General features: G+C 41.3%; 1 protein-coding gene across 8 annotated transcripts in view; it reads right to left on the bottom strand.

Moving 5' to 3' along the window:
* The window catches only part of YAP1 (Yes1 associated transcriptional regulator), an 88,709-nt gene extending 64,631 nt beyond the window's left edge, over nucleotides 1-24,078 (bottom strand). For 2 of the 8 annotated variants that reach the window (XM_072850659.1, XM_072850660.1), the window contains exons 1-2: nucleotides 22,827-23,422; nucleotides 19,589-19,836 (exon numbers count right to left, since the gene is read on the bottom strand). In XM_072850659.1, the coding sequence (XP_072706760.1) occupies nucleotides 19,589-19,836; nucleotides 22,827-23,144 (566 nt within the window). In that variant the 5' untranslated portion in view covers nucleotides 23,145-23,422. Of the gene's footprint in view, nucleotides 1-19,588; nucleotides 19,837-22,826; nucleotides 23,424-24,060 lie in introns of those variants that run through there. The other 6 variants (XM_072850655.1, XM_072850656.1, XM_072850654.1 and 3 more) reach the window with 5 other exon arrangements.
* Nucleotides 24,079-24,277: the final 199 nt, after the last annotated feature.

A 24,277-nucleotide genomic window follows, 5' to 3' on the forward strand; every position in this document is an offset into this window, starting at 1 on the left:
CTCTTCTATAACCAGCTTCAGAAAGCTGAAGTTCAGTATCTTAGGATCCACCAAGCAATTTTGTTTTTTTAATATTCCTCCTGGCTCCCCCAAAACTGATGAAAAGAAACTTCTTAGAGAACAACACTATTAAATCTCAAAAGCTCTTGAGAAGCTTCAGGACAAAATAACAAATAAAGAAGAAAAAAATAATTAAACTATACCTTCTCAAACTATTGCCAGATGTAAGCAACTAGCAGAATTGAAGTCTTCATAATACCACCAAGCAACTTTGATAAGGGCACTTGAGTTAAGAAGCTGAAAGTCAATTGCGATCAGCTGGTCTAAACGCCTATAAAACACACAACTAAATACACCAAACAGTTACCAAAAATAGAGAAACTAAAAGTCAAGCTAAAAAATTAAAGACATCCATGTACGGATGTACATGTAAACTCGTTAAACAACCAGTCTGAACAGAAGAATACGTTTCAAATTTTTATAGTTAAAATAACAAAGATTGTATTTGAACTCTTTTTGTTGCTAGTATCTCGACAAGATAGCACTCAACAACAAAAACAGTCTTCCTCTTTTAAATGGCAATGCCTCACTGTAAAGACAGACTACAAAAGGATGTATTCAAGTACATGCAACATTGCTTGAATACAGCAGTCATGAATGACATTGCTGAGCACGTTGCATCCAGCACACTGCTGATAAAACCTGTTTCAGATAGTCTGCCATATCTCATACTTCATTAACTCAAGTTGAAAACAACCTTCTAAAACAAAGGAGGGTTAAATTAACAACCATCATGTCTTTCCTCTGTAATGCATCTCCCCCTTCTAATTTTCCATACGAAGCAGCCATCAGGTTTATATTGTAGGAGGATAAAACAGCTTTGCAAAAACAATGTATTACTCCCTTTAATAATATGCTGAAGGGCATCTGGTCCCATTTGTTTCACTTTTTTCTGATCTTCACAAAAACACCATTATTCAACCTGACTGCAAAAGTTAAAAGAAAAAGTTGTAGGTAGAAAACTGCTAAATTACTTAAAGCATAAAAAAAGGACTCCAAAATGCCAAGCCATATTGGAAAGATGTTCTTTCAATTGCCACAGGGTCTAATGATATTTTGACAAGACTGCAATTACGCTTCTGTTACAAGAACAGATCTTGTTCTCCACGTCTTGCCAGGATAATACTGTTTTTAATTAATGCTTTTGTTGTGAAGTGTACCCTCAGGCAGTAATAAGTTTTATAACAATTTCAGTATGTAGCATGTATTTCCCCACACCATTTATTCAAAATTTCTCATAATTCGGCCTCATAGATAATGCCCAAGACTCACTTCCCAGAATTCTTCAAAATACAGCTAAGACTGTTGTGCCTAGCAAGACACTGTTAAAACATGTCTTCGTAGGACTGTTTTCCTTTGCTTCCCTCCAGAAGAAAGGAACACTACATGCCTATCAGACTGGCACAACCACAAGAGAACCAAATTTCCTTTTAAACATCAGTCCCAGTTTCACTTTCAGGAATCGGCACACACGTCTGTCTTCTTTTCAAATAGTTGACGCATGCTTTTAGTGTATTATCTTTTAAACAGAGGTATAACCACTGCCGAAGTGCCATAAGGTGCTGATCTTCAATTACATTTACTTATCACTAAATCGGGGGGGGGAGGGGGGAGGGGGAAGGTGCAGGGTTTTTTTATTCTTACAATCTACTGCATAACCCACCTCTCAAATTTGAAAAGTCTCGCTAAAGAAGTTACAAACCAGAGCCTTCAGCAAACAAACAGGCAATTACTGAAGCCGCAGAAATCTAGACACATATTTATCTGAAGCCTGAGACAAGTAAAGTACTGTGTGGGAAATGTTATGAAATCCCTGTCAAGAAAACTAGGCCTCAAATTTAATCCACTGCCTCTCTCTACCACAAACAGCTGTGAAGTAACTAACTCGTTTCTGGTTTAAATGTTATTAATTAATAAAACATGACTGTCTAATTAACTCCACAAGAAGGTGGGAAGTTTCAAACCAATTCTTATATGCAAATTAAAATTGGCTTTACGATGTGCTTGGATAGATTGCATTGGCTTTGAAAAGTAAAGTCAATACACAAGCTGCTGCCTTTACAGACTGCAGGAAGCCATTTTTATCTGCCACATGTTCTCTGACCATATTCAAGAAAACAAGTTAAAATTTTCAATCTCACTTCCAGTGGAGTATTCAAGCTTTCTTTTTTCTTTTTATTTTTTAAATTAAAGTGGTGACTGTATTTTAATAGACTAAGTTCTCCAAAGTGTTTGAGCACTAAAAGCAATAGTAAGCTTATACCTTCAACAGAGAGAGGACTTAACATTAAACATTATTTTCATTTATTTTCCATTACTTTTTTATTTCTCTAATAAAACGAATCCAATAATGTGCCTGATCTCTCAAAAGAGAAATTAATTTCGGAATCCTATACCTACTTCATGCAGAAACTATATTCAGTTTCCCCTGCATGGTCTTCGCATGACTTCACTGAAAGCTAGCATTTAAATAGAACAGTATTTGGTAAGAATAAATGTACGCATTGTCAACAGTGAAATTCATGGGTTACATTATCTGGCCTTTATCAAGAAGGTCAAACTAGGTGACAGCCATATCTACTGTTTCCAAATTCTCTTGCTGAAGGTGCATCTGTCTAAAAGGGCACCACCTGAATTTTTTTAGCCAGGTTGGACTTGTTCATGCAGCCTAAAATCTGATGAACTAGTAAAAACAACAGCAGGCTGAACTCCAAGTTATGTGATTCTGATTTGCAAAAGCAATCAGTGGAAGAATTCTAAGGCTTGCAACATCAAAGAAAATGAAGTTATTTAGTATGAACTCTATTTAACAGCTTAACAGACATAAGACCACTCACACATACACACAAACAAAGGAATTGTGTATATGTAATTATTTTTAGAATTAAACCTACCACAACTTTGAGCTTTTGCAATCTCAACTGCCAGTTTCTTCTACACCACTGACATATTTGCCTAGCAAATAACTACTGATGGACTTAATCAGAGAGGTCAAAGCCAAACCAAAAATAAAGATGTTAAGCACACAGGCTTTCCTTATAAGAAGTGGTTGAATTGCCACTATCAATAGAAATATACTGGTTGTCTCTGAACAGCGTGCTATAAGCATTGATTAAAGAAATTATCCTTTTGACCCTTCCCCTTTTCTTTAAGGAGAAGCCTGACTGCATTACTCAGCTCCCAATATGTTTCTTGGAATGAAGCAAAACATAACCTTGGAATGAAAACGGATTCATCAAACAGAAGCAGATTGAATAAAGAGTTAAAATACTAGACTTCTGGTAATCAATCTTAATACTATTAACACCAAATCATTCACTAAAGAAGGAAGTATTCAGTCTCTAAAAACCTGTAAATTGGCTTCAATTAACTGTACAATCAAAAAGCTTGTATCTTGATTAAAGAAGGAAATTAAAGTCATGAATTTTTTTACTGTCTCTCTCCTTTTGTTACTGGGTGACACAACCACCAATGGCATATCTAGTGCTACTAGAATGAAAAATAGGTCACAACCTAGAGTATAAAGAAAGCACATAACTCATGACCGAGATTTCTTCCCTCTCTTTATGATTTTTGTCACACTGGCTACGCTGCATAAAGTTACTCTGTAAAGACTATTAAAAAACCCACATGAAATAACTTTAAATACAAAAATTTCCAGAATCAGAACTACAATCTTTAGATCTCAAGCACACCTGATAATTTCTACTTTGAAAGAACAGAAAATTCATGCTATACGAAGTCCTTGACTGGATTTATACAAAATATCTAAGTCTAACACTGCTATACCTTTTCATTCCAAGGATGCGTCAATCACTGAAATTCTATATTGAACACTGAGAATTTTAATAGCATTTATTTCTTAAAACATGTTTGTGTGTTATAATTCTGACTTCTGATTAGAATAAAATAATATACCTTTTGATGTATGTATCTGATTGTATACATATGGGCAAATAAAAGGTTCACAGACAAGTGGAATACATCTTTCTGTAATGAACACATACACTGAAACTATTTGCTCTATCATCATATAGTAGGGAAGTTAATTAAAGCATTCAAAGTTTACTTTAGTTTTACACAGCATAGCAGTTAAACAAAGCTGGTCAACTGGAAGAACAAGTCATAAATCAAAAAGGAGCTGTGTGTAGCAAAGAACAACTTCATTTCTTATTCTGGTGTTCAAGATGAACCATAACTGCAGTAACTATTTACATGAGGAAGAGAGACAGAGATTTAAAAAAAAAAAAAAAAAAGGCATTGAACTTTAGGAAGTTTGTAAAATACTACAGTTTATTGACACTTTTAAATGTCTAGTAGAATATCTGAAGACAGATAATGGTACAGGCTTGAATTCTTTGTTAGTATCAGTTCCTCCAAGAATAAACCATGACAAATTCCTTTACTAGCAGACCTGCACCTACATGTTTCTTGTTTTCTTGTTTCCCCACATCAACTCCTGTTGGTCAGACACTCAGTATCCTTCTTCATCCTGCTTAGCCTATGGCAAACAAAACAGCCACCTGTAAAACCCCCAAAACTGTGCTGTGGATACAGTTGTGAACAAAATTATATGATTACCATTTTCTTAATAAAGCTTGCACTTTTTATGATTTATTCTACTGATGTAGATCATCAGCACATCTGAGATTTTTGCTTGCACAGGTGTACTTACAAAACTTTTGAGGACAGAAAAGTACTTACTCTGATTTTACCTGGACCTGTAATAGTCAGTCACATCAGACCTACCACTTGTGCTGCATAAGCACGCTAGTTTCAGTGTTAAATATCCCACTTAAAAATAAAACAACTCCGAATATTTGTCAATACCCCACTTTAGATCTAAACCACTCTGCTTTTGCAAAAGTCTTTTTATCCTCCATTTTATTTTTAGATGCGTTGATCAAATTATTACTGAGAATAGTTTCATGAGAATATTAAAAGTCACTCATAGGTCAGTGATTAGTTGAGCACAGTATGTTTTTCATGTAGTAACTTTTGAATACCAGGTGTACAAAATATACACTGTTAATAAACTAACATTAATATTGTGATTCCTCATTAAAAGTTGTCTACACTAAGATGTTGATTTTGTGCAGATTTTAAACCCTGTTAAAGGCTTGAACAGGCTGAAACTTTGTTGAGCGCTTGTAGGCTTAAAAATTAAACACTTATATGCAGTGACAAAAATCCAAACTGTCTTCCTCCCAATGCTCTTCCCAAAACCCACAGTATTCCAGGTCTTCCAGTTCAGCTAGAGGTTTTTCGCTGTGATAAATTACAAGGAAAAAAAAGATTCTATATAAAGGTAACAAAATTTGGTTTCAAAACAGCTTTATTAGCATATTATCCACAATAGCATAACACATCATACTGGCTAACAGCTCAATTCAATGACCAAGATAGTTTTTTAATTAAAAAAACAAAAACAACCCAACAACAACACCCTAATACCAACCAAACCCAAACCAAAAAAAACAAACAAAAAAAACCCCCAAAAAACCAACCCCAAGAAAACCAACCACAAAACCACCACACACACACCTTGCCGACTTCAGCTGAATTTAGTTCACACATCAAATTTGTAACTGCAGCAAAGCCAAGTTTACACATACTGTTAGAACTTTTTAAAACCAAGCTCAGACCTTGGAATATCAGCCACAGAATGCATACCGGACCACAGCTGAGTATTATACTTATCCAGCATTAAAGTACATCTTTTTTCTGTCTTTTTAATTGCCAGTCCTAAATAACTAAGATGTGTATTGGTGGGATTGGAAGAACCATTGTGTCACCTAGTTCAGTTTCTGTGCAACAAGAAGGTAGTAACTCTACACAGATGTATGCAATAAAACTTCTTCAATTTCAGTTTACAAGCCAGACAAACACCAATGCTTTTAAATAATTTTTTTTTCCTCCACATGGCTCATTAAGAATTGCTTTTTCCCTGCCGTGGTTTAACCCAGCAGGCAGCTAAACACCACACAGCCATTTGCTCACTCCCCCCTAGTGGGATGGGGGAGAAAATCGGAAAAAAAAAAAGGTTAAACTCATGGGTTGAGATAAAGACAATTTAACAGGACAGAAACGGAAGGGAAAATAATAATAATGTTATAAGAATATACAAAAAAAGTGATGCACAATGCAATTGCTCACCACCAGCTGACCGATGCCCAGCCAGTTTTCAAGCAGCAGCCCTGCTGTCCCCCTGGCCAACTCCCCCCAGTTATTTTTTTTGTTCAGCATGATGTTATATGGTATGGAATATCCCTTTGGTCAACTGGAGTCAGCTGTCCTGGCTGTGTCCCCTCCCAGTTTCTTGTGCACCTCCAGCCTCCTCGCTGGCAGGTCAGTATGAGAAGCTGAAAAGTCCCTGACTTAGTATAAACATTGCTCAGCAACAAGTAAAACATCAGTGTGTTATCAACATTATTCTCATGCTAAATCCAAAACACAGCACTATACCAGCTACTAGGAAGAAAATTAACTCTATCCCAGCCAAAACCAGGACAGTATCCACCCCTTATTCCATACCATCTACATTATGCTCAGATCCCACACTTTCCAATACATTCCAATTACTCACCACCACCTTTCCTGTCTTTTGATATATACACACAGCTATCATTCCCTTAGTCTATGGGCCATCCCTCTAAAATGTCCGTTGAGTTCATTTAGTCCATGACTTTGGGCTCTATCTGTCGTAACAGTCCTTCAGGGCAGGAGAGATGGTGTGTGTGGTCTTGCCTTGTTGCATGCTGAAGCCAATTCTGGTTCCATCACCACTGCGCTTGTCTGGTTCTACCATCACTGCACTTTGCTCTGTTTCATCAAAGCTCATTCTTCATTAATCTGGGTGATCCTTACTGAAATACCGTTGATATGGTGTATAGTAACCATAAAAGTGATGACATACAGTATTATATAGCAATTACCATCATACCATTTAGTTCATTGGCTATTCTCACCCAAAATCAAATCCCCTTGAGGTACACATCGGACTTCCCCATCCTTTCGCATCACCCACCAAGTGTACCTGGGTCCTTGAGCAAAAGCAGTCCCACGAATGGGCTTGCCTTTGCCTGAGGCAGGAGTAACCCAGACTGTCTTCCCCAGCATGTTTTTTATGTGCACTACAGGACTTTATCTCCTTCAACAGTGCGTAAAAGTTTTGATTGGGCAGGGCCAGCTCAATTGACAGATCCCCTAGAGTTGACCAACCAAGTGGCCTTTGCTAAATGCGTATCCCAATGTTTCCTCATCCCAGCACCCATTGCTCTCGGTGTAGTCTTTAACAGTCCATTGTATCGTTCGATTTCCCCGGAGGCTGGTGCATGATAGGGGATGTGATATACCCACTCAATGCCGTGCTCTTTGGCCCAGGTGTCTATGAGGCTGTTTCGGAAATGAGTGCCATCATCTGACTCAATTCTTTCTGGGGTGCCATGTCGCCATAGGACTTGCTTTTCAAGGCCCAGGATAGGGTTCCGGCCGGTGGCATGGGGCACAGGATATGTTTCCAGCCATCCGGTGGTTGCTTCCACCATTGTAAGCGCATAGCACTTGCCTTGGCGGGTTTGTGGGAATGTGATACCATCAATCTTCCAGGCCTCCCCATATTTATATTTCAGCCATCGCCCTCCATACCACAGAGGCTTTAACCGCTTGGCTTGTTTGATGGCACTACATGTTTCACATTCATGGATAACCTGTGCAATAGTGTCCATGGTCAAGTCCACCCCTCGATCACGAGCCCATCTATATGTTGCATCTCTTCCTTGATGGCCTGAGGTGTCATGGGCCCACCAAGCTATAAATAATTCACCCTTATGTTGCCAATCCAGATCCACCTGAGCCACTTCAATCTTAGCAGCCTGATCCACCTCCTGGTTGTTTTGATGTTCCTCAGTGGCCCAGCTCTTGGGTACGTGAGCATCTACATGACATACTTTCACAACCAGGTTCTCTACCCGGGCAGCAATATCTTGCCACAATGCTGCAGCCCAGATGGGTTTTCCCCTGCGCTGCCAGTTGCTCTGCTTCCATTGCTGTAACCACCCCCACAGGGCATTTGCCACCATCCATGAATCAGTATAGAGAGAGAGCACTGGCCATTTTTCTCGTTCAGCAATATCTAAAGCCAGCTGAATGGCTTTTACTTCTGCAAATTGGCTTGATTCACCACCTCCTTCAGCAGTTTCTACCACTTGTCGTATAGGACTCCATACAGCAGCTTTCCATCTCCAATGTTTTCCTACAATACGACAGGACCCATCAGTGAACAGGGCATATTGCTTCTCATTTTCTGGTAGTTAATTGTACAGTGGGGACTCCTCAGCATGCGTCACCTCCTCCTCTGGCGATATTCCAAAATCTTTGCCTTCTGGCCAGTCCATAATTACTTCCAAGATTCCTGGGCGATTGGGGTTTCCTATCCGAGCCCGTTGTGTGATCAGTGCGACCCGCTTACTCCACGTAGCATCAGTTGCATGATGTGTAGAGGGGACCCTCCCTTTGAACATCCAGCTCAGCACTGGCAGTTGGGATGCAAAGAGGAGCTGTGCTTCAGTACCAACCACTTCTGAAGCAGCTTGAACCCCTTCATATGCTGCCAATATCTCTCCTTCAGTTGGAGTATAGTGGGCCTCAAACAGTATGCAAGTGATATCTTAACCTAAATGAAAAGCTGCTAGTCCTAATGAAGTGCAAATGAAAAGACTGTTTTATGAAGCACAATGTGACAGCACCAGTTGCTACTGCACTGCAGCCTGTATATCTTTAATAAAACTTACTCTTTTTGGACTCATCAGTTTAATAAAGTAATTGCTTACACAAATTTGCATCTTACTTATTTTTCTGCAGCTTGCAAAAGAGACAAAAGATTTTTAGTATAGGAAGACCTATACAAGAACACGTGCATCTACTTTTACAGAGGGTGTATCTTGCAGTTGACCAAATGAAGAGAGACAAAGTATATGCATATCTACCTAGGTATGGTAGGTGAGGCTGGAATATCTTTATCAGCAGTGGGTATGTAACTGAATGGTTAGTATTCTAAGCTCTTGTAACTTCATATCACAAGTGCAGGTAAGGGCAATACAGATCAAATATATTTATCTGTAGAAATTGGATAGAAGCTAGTTATTTCAGCGACTTATGAAGTAAAAGCATCATGCATTAGCAAAATCATAAGTATCTTTCATATAAAGAATTTCACAAAGTTATAAGCAAATTATGGGCAGATCCTGGCAAAGCAAGAAGCATCAGCACCAGAATCTCCTGGATTTCAGATAAATTCCATACAAACAATCTTGTGCTACATGCACAAAACAAGAGCTCAATGGCTTCTTGTGAGGATAAAAGAATTCTTCCCATACATTTATTTACACAAAAGTTATCCATTACAAAAGCCAGCCATATTCACTTTATTGCAACTCCCGCAACTATTTGGTAAGTTAGCTGTTACCTTGGCTTAGAAAGCACTTAAAATCCTCCCCCTTTAGTTTCATAGAGCAAGCATTTGAGGCCATTTTAAAAGGGCAAACCTTGGCACAGACAAGGGTCTACATTCCTACTCCAATAGGACTGTAGAGTGGAGGAATCAAAGTCCACACGCAACCTCTGAGGTGCTCACCATCACAGCATAAACAGGATTTAAATTGTAGCCCTGAGCAAAAGCCACACAAATAGTTGCACCAGAAGAAAAAAAAAGGCCCCCTTCTGCCTCCCCCTCCCTATTCCAATGCAACCTTAAAAGCAGAAGTTGGACAATAGGTACCACAACTATGAAACTGAATTAAGATTCATTTTTCCTGGAGACATTACTACGTACAACTGACATTTAATTCATTAAGAAAACAATGAACTGTCCAAGTTCCTCAACAAATCTCTGTAATACAAAGCTGATCATGTCAAGACCCATTTAACGGTGTAATAAAAAATAGGCACAAGTTTGAATTGCAAACTATTTTTTAAAAGAATATAATTAAGACTTCCTTTGACCTTGTTAATAGTGATGCTAAAATGTTAATTCTTAACTAACTGTTTATGCTAAAGTCTGTTTCACATTTTCTCTTCCTTATGCCTAGCCAGTGACTAAATTATCAGGATATTGTGAAATATCCAATAGATTTTTTCCAGTTATTAGTCATTACGGTAAAAAAAAAAAAGCCCACAAGCATACAGATTATAACAGTTCTCATTGTATTACAAATCTGAAAGTTCCTATCCCCTGTTACCTAGTAATTATTTGGTCCCAATATCTTAGGCCTGCTTTAGAATAGTTTCAGAATAAGATTCCTGTAAAAAGTTAAAACCTGAAAGACCAGTTATGAAAGGGAACACTTCAGTTCAAATGTTAAACTCACTGGATAGAAGAGTTTAAGTGACATACACAGATGGAAATTAAGCGTGCATGTGTTTAGGGATAGAAGGTAAGAAGATGAAACGTGGCTCTACGCTGATGATAACACATGTATAATTATGTCAACAGCAGCCTAACAAAAAGGTCTCAATCTATCCATACACGAACTAGAACGCAGGCAGTTTTAGCTTAGTCAAGCTCATGCGTACAAAGCCCTGTAACCATGGGATGTCCTATTAACTGTTTTCACTGAAGACTGGAAGTATTTAAAACTTTTTCTTGTTAAACAAGTATAATAATCCTGACCCAAACACCAGCACAGAAGTCAATGGACACCTAAACTCTAATTAAAGCACAGTATAACTTTTCTACAAACATGCTTTTCATATATACACAACACTGGCCTATAAAGTTGGGCATAGAACATCCTTCCAAGCCGTTTCACCTTTTCTTTGTAACAGCCTTTTATACGTCAGACTACACCTTTTAAAGTATATTTCATATCCTTAACTCGTGCAGACTTGGTTACTCTGACAAAGGTTTTATAAATTAAAAAAAAAAAATCACCACTGAATTGTGTGTGCATTGGATATTTAGGTCTACTAACAATATTAACTATACCATCAACATAGTTAGTAAATATGGAAAGAAATTTCTCTTTTACTCTATTTCTCACCGTTCTAAAGAGACTATATAAATGTTGGAATGAAAGTAATTGCAGAGGACTTGCCAACTAAGCTTTTCAAATAGGAACGACAAATTAGAAAAAAAAAATTGAAAAATGAGATCCTATGAGAAAATATATCTGTGAGGGAGTTGTGTTTCTTTCCTTGGCCCAAAGAATTCCACTTTGCCTATACAACCTATGCTTGTTTGCTTTCTGATAATGTTTTATTACGTCATAAACGTCTAATTTTACAACGTATCCGGAAAAGGCAAAAAGTGTACTTAACATTTCAGTTACAACAGGTAATTAGAAAGGGAAAGGCATCCTTAAAGCAGTAACACTATTTAAATAAACTTGTGTAGTGCAGACAGTCTTCCAACAAAGCTCTCCACAAATCAGGACCCATTGGAGATAAACTAGCAATAGTAAATGACCTTTACTTGACTTCCCTATAAACAGATCAGCAGAAAAAAAAATGGCTTCACAACTTGAATGTAATAATCAATAACTAAACTTAACCACCAACACTGCTCTAAGTTACCTAACAGTATGTCAGAGACTGAACAAAAAGGATCCGGTCTTTCACTATGACACATCAAAGTCTCATTAGTGAAATTAAAGCAAAGTCCAAGACTGTTTTCAAGACAGCTTTGTTTCCGTAGCAACTGGCATGACTGACAGGCAGTATACTGGTAAAAGTCTTACTTTACAAGGCAGCTTTATATTATTAGCTTGACTTAACCAGCAATTTAGAAAACCTAGCTATACTTGCCTGAAACACAGCCTGAAGTAACTTAGTCAAAAGCCAAATAAAACACCAGCACAGTGAATCCCAGAAAACAGACTCCAAGAGGTACTTCAGGAGGCCAGCGACAAAACAGCGACACAGCCTAGTCATGCCTTTCAAAAACTCCTGTTCTCCAAATAAAACTCCAGTTTTATTTACCAAAAAAAAGCTACTAAGTACCACTTTCATAATAAAGACAAATCTCCCCCATGCTGTAAATTCCTGCTTAAATGCTTAACAAAAATTATATTTTATCTGGTAAATTTCTGAATATAACCTTACATCAAAATGAGGTTTAGCAAGCTGTTTGTGAGAGTATGTCCTGCCATTACATGGCAACTACCTGTTAACATTCCAATACACAGCTTCCTCCCAAGAATTTTGTTTCACATTATGCTAACCCCCAGGCTGTCAAATTTCCCCTACAGACAATTCTGTCTTTCTCTTGGGTCAACTACATGGTATCCTGACCATGTCCTAGGAGCACCTGCCAGAGGACTGCTACTCACAGAAATCTCCTGTAAATTTCCTGCCTTCTACCAAGTGAAATTCTCTTTAGAATTTACACGGGAAACCAAGTCATTTAAATATTAGGGTTTACATAATCATGCCCAGCTTGTCTGGCGGTGAAGAAAATAAGAACAAAAAACAAAAAAACCCACACCTTAAAAGAGGGGACAATGTTTACACAAATAGTGAAAGACAGTGAGTTCCACCATTAGTGAGTTTTATTGCATATGTAAGTTTGGATTGTACAAACAATAAATGCAGAGATGTTGGGATTTATAAAAATACAAGAATACAAAATTAATAGGAGAACTGAGTAGCTATCAGTTTCAAAAGGTTAAACTAAATCTAATTACATCATCTGAATTTGTTCCCAGCTATGAAGATAAACACATGCAGTGGTCTGGCCACATATAAAAAGAAGAGAAACATCTCTAGTTTTGGCTGACAGCTCTCTATAGCTGTTTACCTCATTTTTGGGTTTTTTTCTTTGGTTGGCTCCAGGGGGAAGTGTCTAGTCTTAATCCAGAGCCTGACAGAAATTGCTTGTAGTTAATGTCAGACTAGTTTTAACAGTTAATCTTTTATCTCAACCCTGAGTAACACATCTTGCTGTCCTGGGCGTCATCCAGTAACTGCTTACGTCTGATATGTGAAAACGTTTCTTTGGGAGCAAACTAGGAACTCTGCTTTAATTTTACATGTGACCCAATTTAGGCCCTGCAGTTAAATATTTTAGCATTCTCAGTGCTAAGAAGTTACTTTCTCTGAAAGTCGACTGTAAAAATGGATAAACTGAGTGAAAAATCCACTTTGCTTGCTCTGTGTCAGCTTTTAAAAATTTGCAGCTCTTGTGCCACAATTGCAGAGGGAAACTGAGAAAACTATAAATGGAGGTTTTATATTTGGAATTTTAAAGCTACTGATTTCTTTTCATTTCCAGAAGAGGAAAGATAAGAGAGTAAGAGATGAATCTGGTAAAAGTATATATGATTTTACCCACCTATGCCACTGATCAGTTCAATTGCATCTACCCATTAGAAGTATTTTTTGCAAAAACTGCTGGGGTAGCGCCTGTCTTACTTTCATGGGAACTTTCAAATTAACATCCTCTTATTATTTTACTGCTTTCTATCCAGTGGGAATTTCCAAGATGTGACTGACGGGTTACAGATTACCCTGTGCTAGAAACCAGATGACTACTAGAAAAGCCACAACTATAATTCTTTGCCATCTTCAACATACACAAGAAGAAAGGCAAAAGGATAAGAGAGTCCAGAAGACACTCATCTTGATTTATATCAAATTCTTGTTTGTCTTTAGAAGAGGTCAAGACCTGAGAAAACAGAAGTGGTTCCATAGCGGTGTAATTGCTTCCACAGAGCCTCGTGATACTACTTTTAACCAAATACAACCTGACAAAATGTTTAATAAGCAGAATTGCAGAAGCAATTTTTAAACATGAAATTCTGATTAAACCTGTATCAGAAGCCTCTTACTACTGATCAGAGAGGCTCTAAGAGTTCTCATTATAAAAGACTAGTAAATAAAGATCTCAGTCACAATTACAGCTTTCAACATAATACAAAGTTTTCAGATCACAGTAAGACAAAACTGATCTCAAATTTGATTCAGGAGATAGGAAAGCATTGCTATAAAACAGTATTAGGCATTTAGAGCATATAAACCACAGCTACGCCAGTGTTCTCAACAGCTAAACCAGAAGTAATTTTGACCAATTCCATAAGGGAAGCTGAAAGGTTTAATTTTATATGTTTGCTACTTGAAACAACTGTAGTTTTCCTCCTTAATGAACACTGCGTTAATGCAACCTTATTTTTCCAAGTATGCTGTTGCTTTCTCTCTCCATTGCAATATTCAGATCCTATTTAGATTTGTAAAGATTACATTCACATTATATTTCCTACAGCTGGCGCATGCTCCCCTACAGTATTAGAAGCTCCCATTGGAGGTTCAATCCGGTGCTTTTTAGAGGTTATGGGAAGATTTCAATAGGCACTAAATCAGACACTATAAAGCGCAAAGATTATTTTTTTGAGAGGTATATTGAAAGGCAAAACCTATGGGAGGAAGAAAGGTACAGATCAACAGCTGATTTAAAAAAAAAAAAAGGAAATCCTCAGATAATTTAATTAACTAACTGCCACAGATCCTATATTTTTTCCCAGTTTATTTTCTTCTGAAGATAATAAATGCCAATATGCTTATAAATAAAAGGAAAGCACATTAGTGAAAACCACAGGGTATGTTTTTGGTATACCTGAACTCACATCTATTAAACTGTTTTTGGAATAATCTTATAAAATGATCTTGTATGGCAGAGTATTGAATGAATGGATATAATAATTTGCAATTTTTCCTAAGCAAAACAAAACTAAACACAAGAAAAGCACCCTGTGCCATTGCTTTCACTGATGCCCACCCACTAAACTGGCTGCAAGTTCTCTGAATTCAGAGGGCTGAAGATGTACTTTCATCCTCCTCCCCACTCAGTCTCAGTGCTAACACAAATAAGGCAGGCTTGCCCTTATTCTTCCTCCGCCCTTTTAAAGATACAGAAATCTTTAGTAAAATTGCAAATTCAAAATAGTTGGTATCATTGTTCCTTCACAGGACTCTTCAAGAGGTAGAAGGAAAGACATACACTTAGTAGTACTATGACTGTCTTCCAAGACAAAAAAATCTTAAGTTGCCAAAAACATACCACAGCATGTTTTACTCTAAAAGCATTTTAACTAATATTTCTTTCCCCTAGCTGCGTTCTGAAACTGACAGTGCCCATCTTCCCCTGCACAAATCTCATGGTATTTTTTTCTGTAGATCATCATTCTTATGAATATTTTCATAAACAGCCAGAAATCATCAATATAAAAATGAAATTAATTTGATATATTACAAATAAAATTTAGCGAACAGAAAAATCTTCAACTGCTTTTTAGCAGTTTGTCATGAAAAAGTGACAAACCCATCAAAAGCAGTGTCCGCAGTTTTGGTTTCCAACAATACAGCTCTTTTAATGACAAAACTAACCTGAACTATAGAACCATAAACAGAAGAACTCACATAAACTGATGATTCTGAATATGCATTTCCCCAGTAAATGAAGGTATTCAATAAAATATGCAACTGTGGCAGCGGTTTTTGCAATAAACATCTTCTGCCCTAGAAGACTAAGATTACTTTGGTGGGGTGGGGAGGAGAGGAAGAAGAAGGGAGCAGATTATATTGGTGTAGTGGGTGGTTCCAGTCAGGGGCAAAAAATGGGATGCAAGAGAAATGTAACAGCATTGCTGGATATTTTTCATCTATGATGACATGAGGGAAAAAAAAAAAGCATAGCAACAAACTTCCCTGTTATCTTAAAACAATTTGGTTTCATAACGTCCAAAGCCATACCTCTGTATAGAGCACCTAAGAAATGTGTAACAGTGATCTGTTTTTAAGGTTTCTGCCAGATGGGTAAACACCTCAAACACACCCACAGATACTAACAAAAACCACCTTGGCCTCCTCCAGGAAGTCATTCAACACTTCACAGAAAAAAATAGGAAGTTGTTGATAAACTGCTTGCAAGAACTACTTCCTGTAGGAAAAATAATTACAAGACTTGTTTGCTGGACAATCAGTTAACTTTTCCTCTAACTACAAAATGAGAAGAGGTACTACACAAGCTTTGTAAGAATTAAAAGCATAACAGCAAGTTAGAACAATACAAGAGAAATTCTAAAATTGAGTGAAACTTACTTTTTCTTTCTGCAAGTTGTTGTCTGCTACTCCCATGGCATATTATCTTTTGCCTAGAGAGCGATCCCCTATCTTTCTCCATAGTTCACTGAAATGTCAACCAGCAGCTGGCTAACAGGAAGTGGTTAAAAAGCAATGCAGTTGACATCGCCACACAAACCAAGTGAGTCTTTTTTACTGCATGTTTAAGAATGGGCTAAAGTGTACCGCACAGCAATGCTGAGATGACTCAGACGTGACCACTTACTAACCAGGCAAGTCTTAACTTATGAGTTCTACGTAAGTAGCAGTTTCAGTAAAAAATAGTATTACTTTTACCAGCTGTAAAGCAAGCATGTCTTAACTCACCGGCCAAAATCATCTGCATTTTCACTAACGGAAAATTATACTCAGGAGTCCTACTCAGAAGTGAGACAAACGCTAATGAGTGGAATTCTGGCAAATCATGTGTTGGGCATTCATACATAAAGGGATCTATTTATCTAGATGACAGACTGATTTACAAGAGTAGTTCTGGTTCAGACCCTACACTACCGCTCTCACCCTCTTAAGATGTATGGATACGTGTCTGGTGTATATATAAAATATCTGGCCAAATAACTCTGTGCATGGATCTATATATACAGACAAGCATTTTCTCTCCTATACACACTATTTTTATTTCTTTGCGCAAACTACTATGCTTGCAGTGCTTGACCCATTGATTAGTGGAAGTGACTATATTCCAGACTGTATTAAGCACGGTACTCAATTTTATGTTACTCTGTTTGCACTGTAGTATATTATGATAACTGTAACCATAAGGCTTACTGACATCTGGAAAAAATCTAATACTGTTACCTATTCTGCAAAGATCTTTCTAGAGCCTGATTACCAGACTATTCATGGAATGGCTACAGAACAGAGCAAATGGAAACAAAGAGCAATGCAGCCAATCCAACAAAAAAGCTGAACACTTGGAAGAGACACCAAAAATCTGCATATGGTAGAAGGAACCACGTTAAATGTATTTAGCATCAGGAATCTCAGTACTTACGCTTCAAACAAATGTTTAAGGTAAAACTCACATCTTGTCTAGTTGTAACGGGCTTGTAGGTATGAGACAGAACTTATCGCTCAACACTGAAAAAAGCTTCTGAAATACAAACTTGCTACTCAAAAATAATTCTTACATTTCTTTGGATTTCCTAAACATACAAAGCAAACATTTTGCTAGTACTTGAAATGTTTTTTACAAGACTTCATGAACTCCAATGAAGTTGGTGGATCTCACCTGTAGATAGTATTAAACAACCTTTTAGGAACAACAAATGTTCTTCAAGTGTGAACAGAGCCTTCAGAACTGTCCTCATTAGACTCTCCCATACCACAGCATCACTCAAGGAAAGCCAAAAGAAAACAGCCCATTAAGCTGTTTAAAATCTCCCAAGGTCAGCATGTGACCCAGCAGGGAGAGGTTCAAAAAGTACAGCCTTTATTTTTCTTCCTAACAACCTGGTTTGTTTCCACTCCTTTCCCCTTCAAGACACATCCTTCACAGCTAGCAGCTCTTTCAATCATTTACTTTGGATGTCTGCTTGAGAACAAATGATCTTGCTCATGCAGATGAGTTTGCCAGACTTGTGTGTACTTTCCAGTCTCAGGCTCTTTATTGTTCTTGCTGAAACCTGACTCTTTGAAATGGATACCAGGACACCAAGAAAAGACAAAAAAACTCGCAGAAAAAAAGGAAAAGATTTTTTGTGGTAATAATGAAACTGCAGAAAAGCCTTCCAAGAACAAATCTTTCACTCCCATTTCACCTGAATGTGCATAATTTAAAAAAAAAAAAATCGATAATAAGAGCGTGAAGACATTTTGCATCTCAAACTGTTCTCTATTTTCTGTAGAATTGACAGCATTATCAAAAACAAACACTTGTGACAGTAAAACTTAAAAATCAAATATCTATTTTTCATGCTTCATAAGCTGCTCTTTAAGAGGTCTCACTAGCACAGTCAAAACAAAGTTTGCTTTCCATTTCAAAACTCAGTCTGTGCTTTCCTCAAGGTCCAATGAGCTACAGCTCTCAAATGGCATAAACTCACAGTTCCAAAAAAATTCTAATAGTGCCCACTGAAGAGCTCACATTCTAGAATATGCTGATTTGTTAAACTTGACCAAAGAAAACGTCACATCTTCAAGATCTATAGCTAATGCTCATTTTCACATTCCTAATACAGAATGATTGTTTTCAAAAAGAAACCTTCAGGCTCAAATAATGCCAGACAACTGCTGTAACTTCTTTTCAGTAATAAAAAAAAAGTGATGCTAATTTCTCTGTACGGAAACACCATTGCTATAGGAACAAGAAACAGTTTTAAGATGTTCTGCAAGTTCCATTTTCATTGCAGACAATGTAAATTTGTTTTTGAAGCTACAAACTCAACTACTTCAATCAAATGCACATATTAATGACAATGTTTTAGCAAGAAAGGTAGGGATAAAGATGTTTTTCTTGGCTGAAACAAGTTTTACATAAATAACACACTGTACTGCCCCTCCCTTCTCCCAGCCCTGAAAATTACATATAATGGGTTATTTAGAGACTTGCAGTTAAATAAAATGTTCAAAATATAGTCAAAATATTTGAGAGCAAATTATGTGTCTTGGTGGGCACGCTTTCAGAAAGAAGGACAAGCTCCTGTTTTTTTAGAAAACTACACAGCATAAAAGAAAATGCTCCCTGATGGATTAGGTGTCAGATGGCTGGCATGTGTAACCTCTCTTCAGTTATAGAAAAGGTGATACTAATTTCACTGTGTGAAAAAGCTACAGCTGTAGGAACAAGAAACAATGTTAGAAGTTCTGCAATTTCCCTTTCACTGCAGGGAAGGTAGATGAGTTAAGAGTTACAGACCCAAATACTGCAATCAAACACATATATTAATTTCCTCATGAGTAGAGAGTAGGCAAAAATGTGTTGATTGCATACTTACACCATTGTCTTTATTCAAAAAATAAGAAGTCCTGATATTCTCACTACAATAGTTTCTAAAGTTATTCTGTATTTTTACATCTGTATCATAAAAGTGAGGTAAAATGTTTTTTGACCTGCATGAGAACTCTGGCAAGATTCAGCATATCCAAAAGTCACATTGTTTAAAAATCACTATGCGCACTGCACCAATTTTCAGTATACAATATAATGGATAACATTCTTCAACTAAGATTAAGATAGGATAAATATTCACAGAGTACCATATAGTTTTCAGAAACGGCAGAGTTGATATGGGAGAAATACTGAAGTGGTAGTATCTCCTACTTAAAATCAGGAGCATATTTTTAAAAACATGTATTTTAAACACAATGAAATTTACTCAAATTCAAAGACTACAAAAAAAAAAAAAACACACCAAACCACCAGAGATACAGCTAGCTGAAAACAAATTTTACTTACTTAAGAAAGTATCTCTGTCCAGATGGTGTCTTAGCCATCTCCCAACCTGGTGGCAAAGGTACGTCATCAGGGATCTCAAATGAAGACTGGCGGAGATGTTGAGAAGATGGAGCTCCAGGTCCAGTCACTACTCCAGAGGGTGTAAGCGTCCCTGGAGAAACAGCTCCCAGCTGCAGTGATGCTGGAGAGGAATGAGCTCGGACATGCTGAGGGGTCAGGGCACCTGCTGTCCCCGCATCAGTGCTGGCCTGCCAGGAGTGAAATTATTCCCATTAAGATTCTTGTATTTCAGCAGAAATGCAGCTGTCAGAAGACATTTCACTTTAAGTGAATCTTTCAGAAGAAATTCATAAGTTAGTCATTCTAAAGTTCTGCTTACTTTCTAGTTGTGACTGTTCAAGAGAGCCTCCAAGTAGGTTGGTTAATTAGCATCACAAATGCTCTTGTGCAAATCAAGAAATACTAACTCTCAGTATGTGCTAAGTGCCTTTAGTTTTATTTTGAAAACTAAAGTTCTTACTCCTTGGTGCAGGGTTAAGAAAAAAACATGCCCGCAGTCAGCAGACCTCATACAGCATATTGCACGGTTCATTACTGGACTGCATCCACCCATTACCATCGCACCCACCTTCTGCTGGAGGAGTTAATTTCCCACTCTCTTTTTGAAATGGAGGTGTGGGGGTGCAAAGACACCCACACATACACCCTCTGCAGGGGTTTAAATGATTACACAAGGAGAAAAGCAACAAAGGAATGCCAGCTGACAGCAGTGAGTTCCAACGGAGGAAGACTCCTGAACTGAACCATTAAAAAGCCCTATACAACAAGACTGAACGCAAAATTTCCTAACCCGCACACAAACCACGCTTTAAGGGTATTGGGAGCTTATAAAGAGTCTGCCCATGCTTTATTCAAAGCAAAGCCTTAGCCAACTGTTGAACCAGTCAGTCAAAAGTGACTCACAAAACCATTCACCAGAGTTACCAGTCATAAGCACATAGAACTTCTTTGCCAGTAGTAAATATGTGTTCACTGTGAAACAGAAAAGGCAGCTCTGAAAACTGGTTTAAAGTAATATTGACTTTTTAATATATATTTACAAATTAATTGATTTTATAGATACACCAGAACAACATGGACACCTATAATAAGATGCATGTATCAGCCCTTGCCACACCTCTCTATACAAGGTATTGCACCATACATAAGGCCCCATTATGGAGACTGACAATACATAAGGCCTCTTATGGAGACCGACAATTCTGTTTCACTACATCTGTATGCAAGCACATGCAAAGTTTCATGTATTAAACTGGAAACGAATTAGCTTACATTTAAACAAAATACGCAAGTTGCAAATTAACTGGATTTGAGGTATTGTAATTCTTGAGAAACAGGAGCATTACAGAAACTTAAAGACCTTATCTGTTAAACATAATATTTTTGTGGCACAACTAAACAAAAAGGAAAATTTTATTTTAAAAAACAGTCCACAATGAAGCAAATGATTCTCTGGCTTCAGCTTATTTCAAGTTTATGTGTTAGGAACCACCGACTGGCACAAGGAACAGTGATCCAACTAAATATGCATTACAGATGAAGAGTAACATACACAAGCAAGATAACGCTATGCTTAAAAGTACAAGTTGTATGAATGTCACACACGTTAAGTGCATTTCAAACGCGATAGCTATATTTAACTGCAGTTACTGTATTTAACAGGACACAGCACCAAGTGTTAGCTGAACGTATACCAGTTCACATTTGTGCACAATGGAACTGCGATAAGATTTGCACAACTTGGAAAAAACTACATGTCATAACCTTATTCCTCGCTGGATTTTAGTCTGTTGTTAAAGGTCTGCAAGTCAGAAGCAAGCAAAACTACAGAAGCAACTCAGCCCCACCCCTTTCTATTTTCTTTTCAGTTTTGCAATATGAAGGCCAGACTGATTTCTCGAGTATTTGGAAAATGAATTAACTCCTAGGATGAGAGAGTACGTGCCAAGGTTCAGCCTGGAGTAAACTTCAGAAGCCAAGTTATAAATCCTTCAAAACAGAAGTTTAATAATGGAAATGTTGACAGACCCTTAACAACAAGAGTACCAAGCACCAGTACACAGAGCAAGTTTCACTCCTAGTGGCTACACAGATAAAGTGACAATAGCCAATAATAAAACCTATTTTACAGCTTAGCAACAGAGTCCATTACTTAATAAAACACTCGAGCAGGCACAACCGCCTTCCAAAAAGTTGGTAACAGCAGCCTAAACATTAACTTTCAGTCGATCCGCACCAACACTTACGTCTTGGCACAAAAGTCACTCTGCTTAAAGACCAACCGCTGCCGGAGGCCGAGCGCCGGCCCTGCCCCGCATCCCCCGGGCCGGCACCGCCGAGGCCTCGGCAGCCCCCAGCGCTGCGCCCGCGCCCCGCGACGGCACATCCCGAGCCGCTCCTGCCCAGGGCGCAGGCGGTCAGCCCGGCGGACCCTCGACGCCGTCAGACCTGAAGGGCGGCTCGGGAATGAACTTCGGAAGCCTGTGTATGTGTGGGGGGGTTAATCCTACTCGACCCAGCGCAGCGATTAAATGGTGGAAAAGCTACATCCATATTGTTTGACGGGGAAAGTCTGGCACAACCTCGTTACCCCACTCAACAGACGGGCAGCCCCACGATGCAGGAGGATTAGACCCCAGTGCGAAATCCTCCCCATCTTCCAAGCAAAGTGTTTTCACCTAAGTTTTAGGGGCTCCCGCCGCCTTCCCGGCGAGGCCGAGAAAGCGGCCGCGGGTCTCGCCAAGGAGCGGATGTGGAGCCCGAGGCCCCGCCGGAGACCAGACCGGGCCGGGGTCGACGCCCGCCCTCCCGCCGCAGCGCCGGCTCCCCTCAGCGCCCTGAGGCGCGGGAGGAGAGGGGCCGCGCGGCGCCCCCGCCCCTGCAGAAGAAGGAATAAAGGGGGGGACGGGGGAGGAGGGGGGCGGACTCGCCCGCAAGGCGGGGGAAGGAGAACGGCACCGACCGTCCCGGCAGCCCCGGCCGGGCGCCTCCGGCCCCGCTCAGCCCCGCGGAGGGCGGATTCCCGCCCCGGCCCCCTCCCCCTCCCCCACACGCCTCCCCCGGGAGGAGCTCGGCGGCGGCAGAGAGGGAGGCAGGGAGAGCGCACGGCCGGGCCGGGCCCAGCCGCCCCCCGCCTCCCTCCCTCCCGCCCGCGGCGCGGCCGCCCCCTCCCCCTCACCTGGCGGGAGTGGGCCTTGGGCTCGGGCGGCTTGAAGAAGGAGTCGGGCAGCTTCCGAAGCCGCATGGGCAGCGTGTGCGGCACGTTGGCGCCCTTGGGGTTCATCACGGCGTTGAACAGCGCCTCCAAGTCGGTCTCCGAGTCGCCCCGCACATGGACGATCTGGTGCCCCGCCGGAGGGGGCCCCGCGCCCGGGGGCTGCGCCGCGCCGGCCGGGGCCCCCGACACCGCGCCCGGGGGCTGCGGCGGCGGCTGCTGCGAGGCCGGGGGTTGCGCTGCCTGCGGCGCCTGCTGCGGTTGAGGCTGCCCAGGATCCATGGCTCCGTCGGGACCCCCCGGCGCTTCCCTGGCGGGGCTCGGCGGCTCAGAGCCCGGATTCCCAGCCCCGCATGCCCCGCTCCCCGGGCCGCGGCTCGTCCTGCTGTCGCCGGTGCTTCTCACCCCTCGGCAGGGAGGCCGACCCGGCCGCAGCAACTGGCAAAACAACTCTGACCGTGCGGCGCTTCCCCGAGCCCGGCCCAGCCCGGCCGGCGCCTCTGTCCCGGCGGCGGAAACTAACTCACACAACACACCAAACAAAAGTTCGGAGTTACGCCCGCCCGAATCACTCCTCGCCGGCCCCGCCCCTCCTGAGCCCGCCCGCACCGTATCCGACGGAGGCAGCCTGTGCCGCGCAGCCCTCCTGCCCGCGCCCGCCCGCACCGCCTCCTGCTCGAGGGGCGCCCGGCGCGGGGGGCGCTGCCCGGACCCCCCCAGGCCTCCCACCGCGCGCGGCCCGCAGTCGCCTCACGCCTCGGCTCGCCCGCCGCCCCACCGCCCGTCCTTGCGCGCCCGCCCGCACCTCTCCCGGCTCCCGCCCGCCCGCCCTCGGCTGCCAAGGAGCGGTGCCGCCAACCAGAACGTTTTCTTCCTCCCCGAACTTCTATCCCAACTTCCAGGCGGCCGCTCCGCGAGGGGGTGGGGAGGGGCGGCCGCGCTCCCCTCCCCCGCCGCCCCCGCCGGGGAGCCGCCGCCGAGCAGGGGCTGCGCCCCCACACGCGTCCCGCCCGCGGGGCGTGAGGGGGGCGGCTCGGCCCGGGACGCCCCGTCGTCGTCCCCCCCGCCCCCCCCCACGCTCCGGCCAGCTCCCCCCCGCAGCGAGGGCAGCTGCGGGGGCTGAGGCGGTGGGGCCTGGCCGTTCTCGGGGTGAGGAGGAGGCTGGGCCCGGCCTGCCTGCCCTCGGCCCTCGCCTCACCTGGCGGTGGCGGGGCGGCCGCGCCCCGGGCGGCACCGGCGTCCCGGGGCTGTTACCGCGCGGGCCGGAGCGGGGGCTGGGGGTGAGGGGCAATGGAGGGCGGGGGGAGGCCGGCCGGCCGGCCGGCGGGGGACGGGCCGGGCCGCCTGACGCACTTTCTGCCGATTCCGCGGAGATTTCCCCGACTCTGGAGCCTGCCCCTGCGTTTATGCGTCGT

Source organism: Ciconia boyciana, chromosome 1, assembly GCF_034638445.1.
Source record: "Ciconia boyciana chromosome 1, ASM3463844v1, whole genome shotgun sequence".
In the NCBI taxonomy this organism is placed as follows: domain Eukaryota; kingdom Metazoa; phylum Chordata; class Aves; order Ciconiiformes; family Ciconiidae; genus Ciconia; species Ciconia boyciana.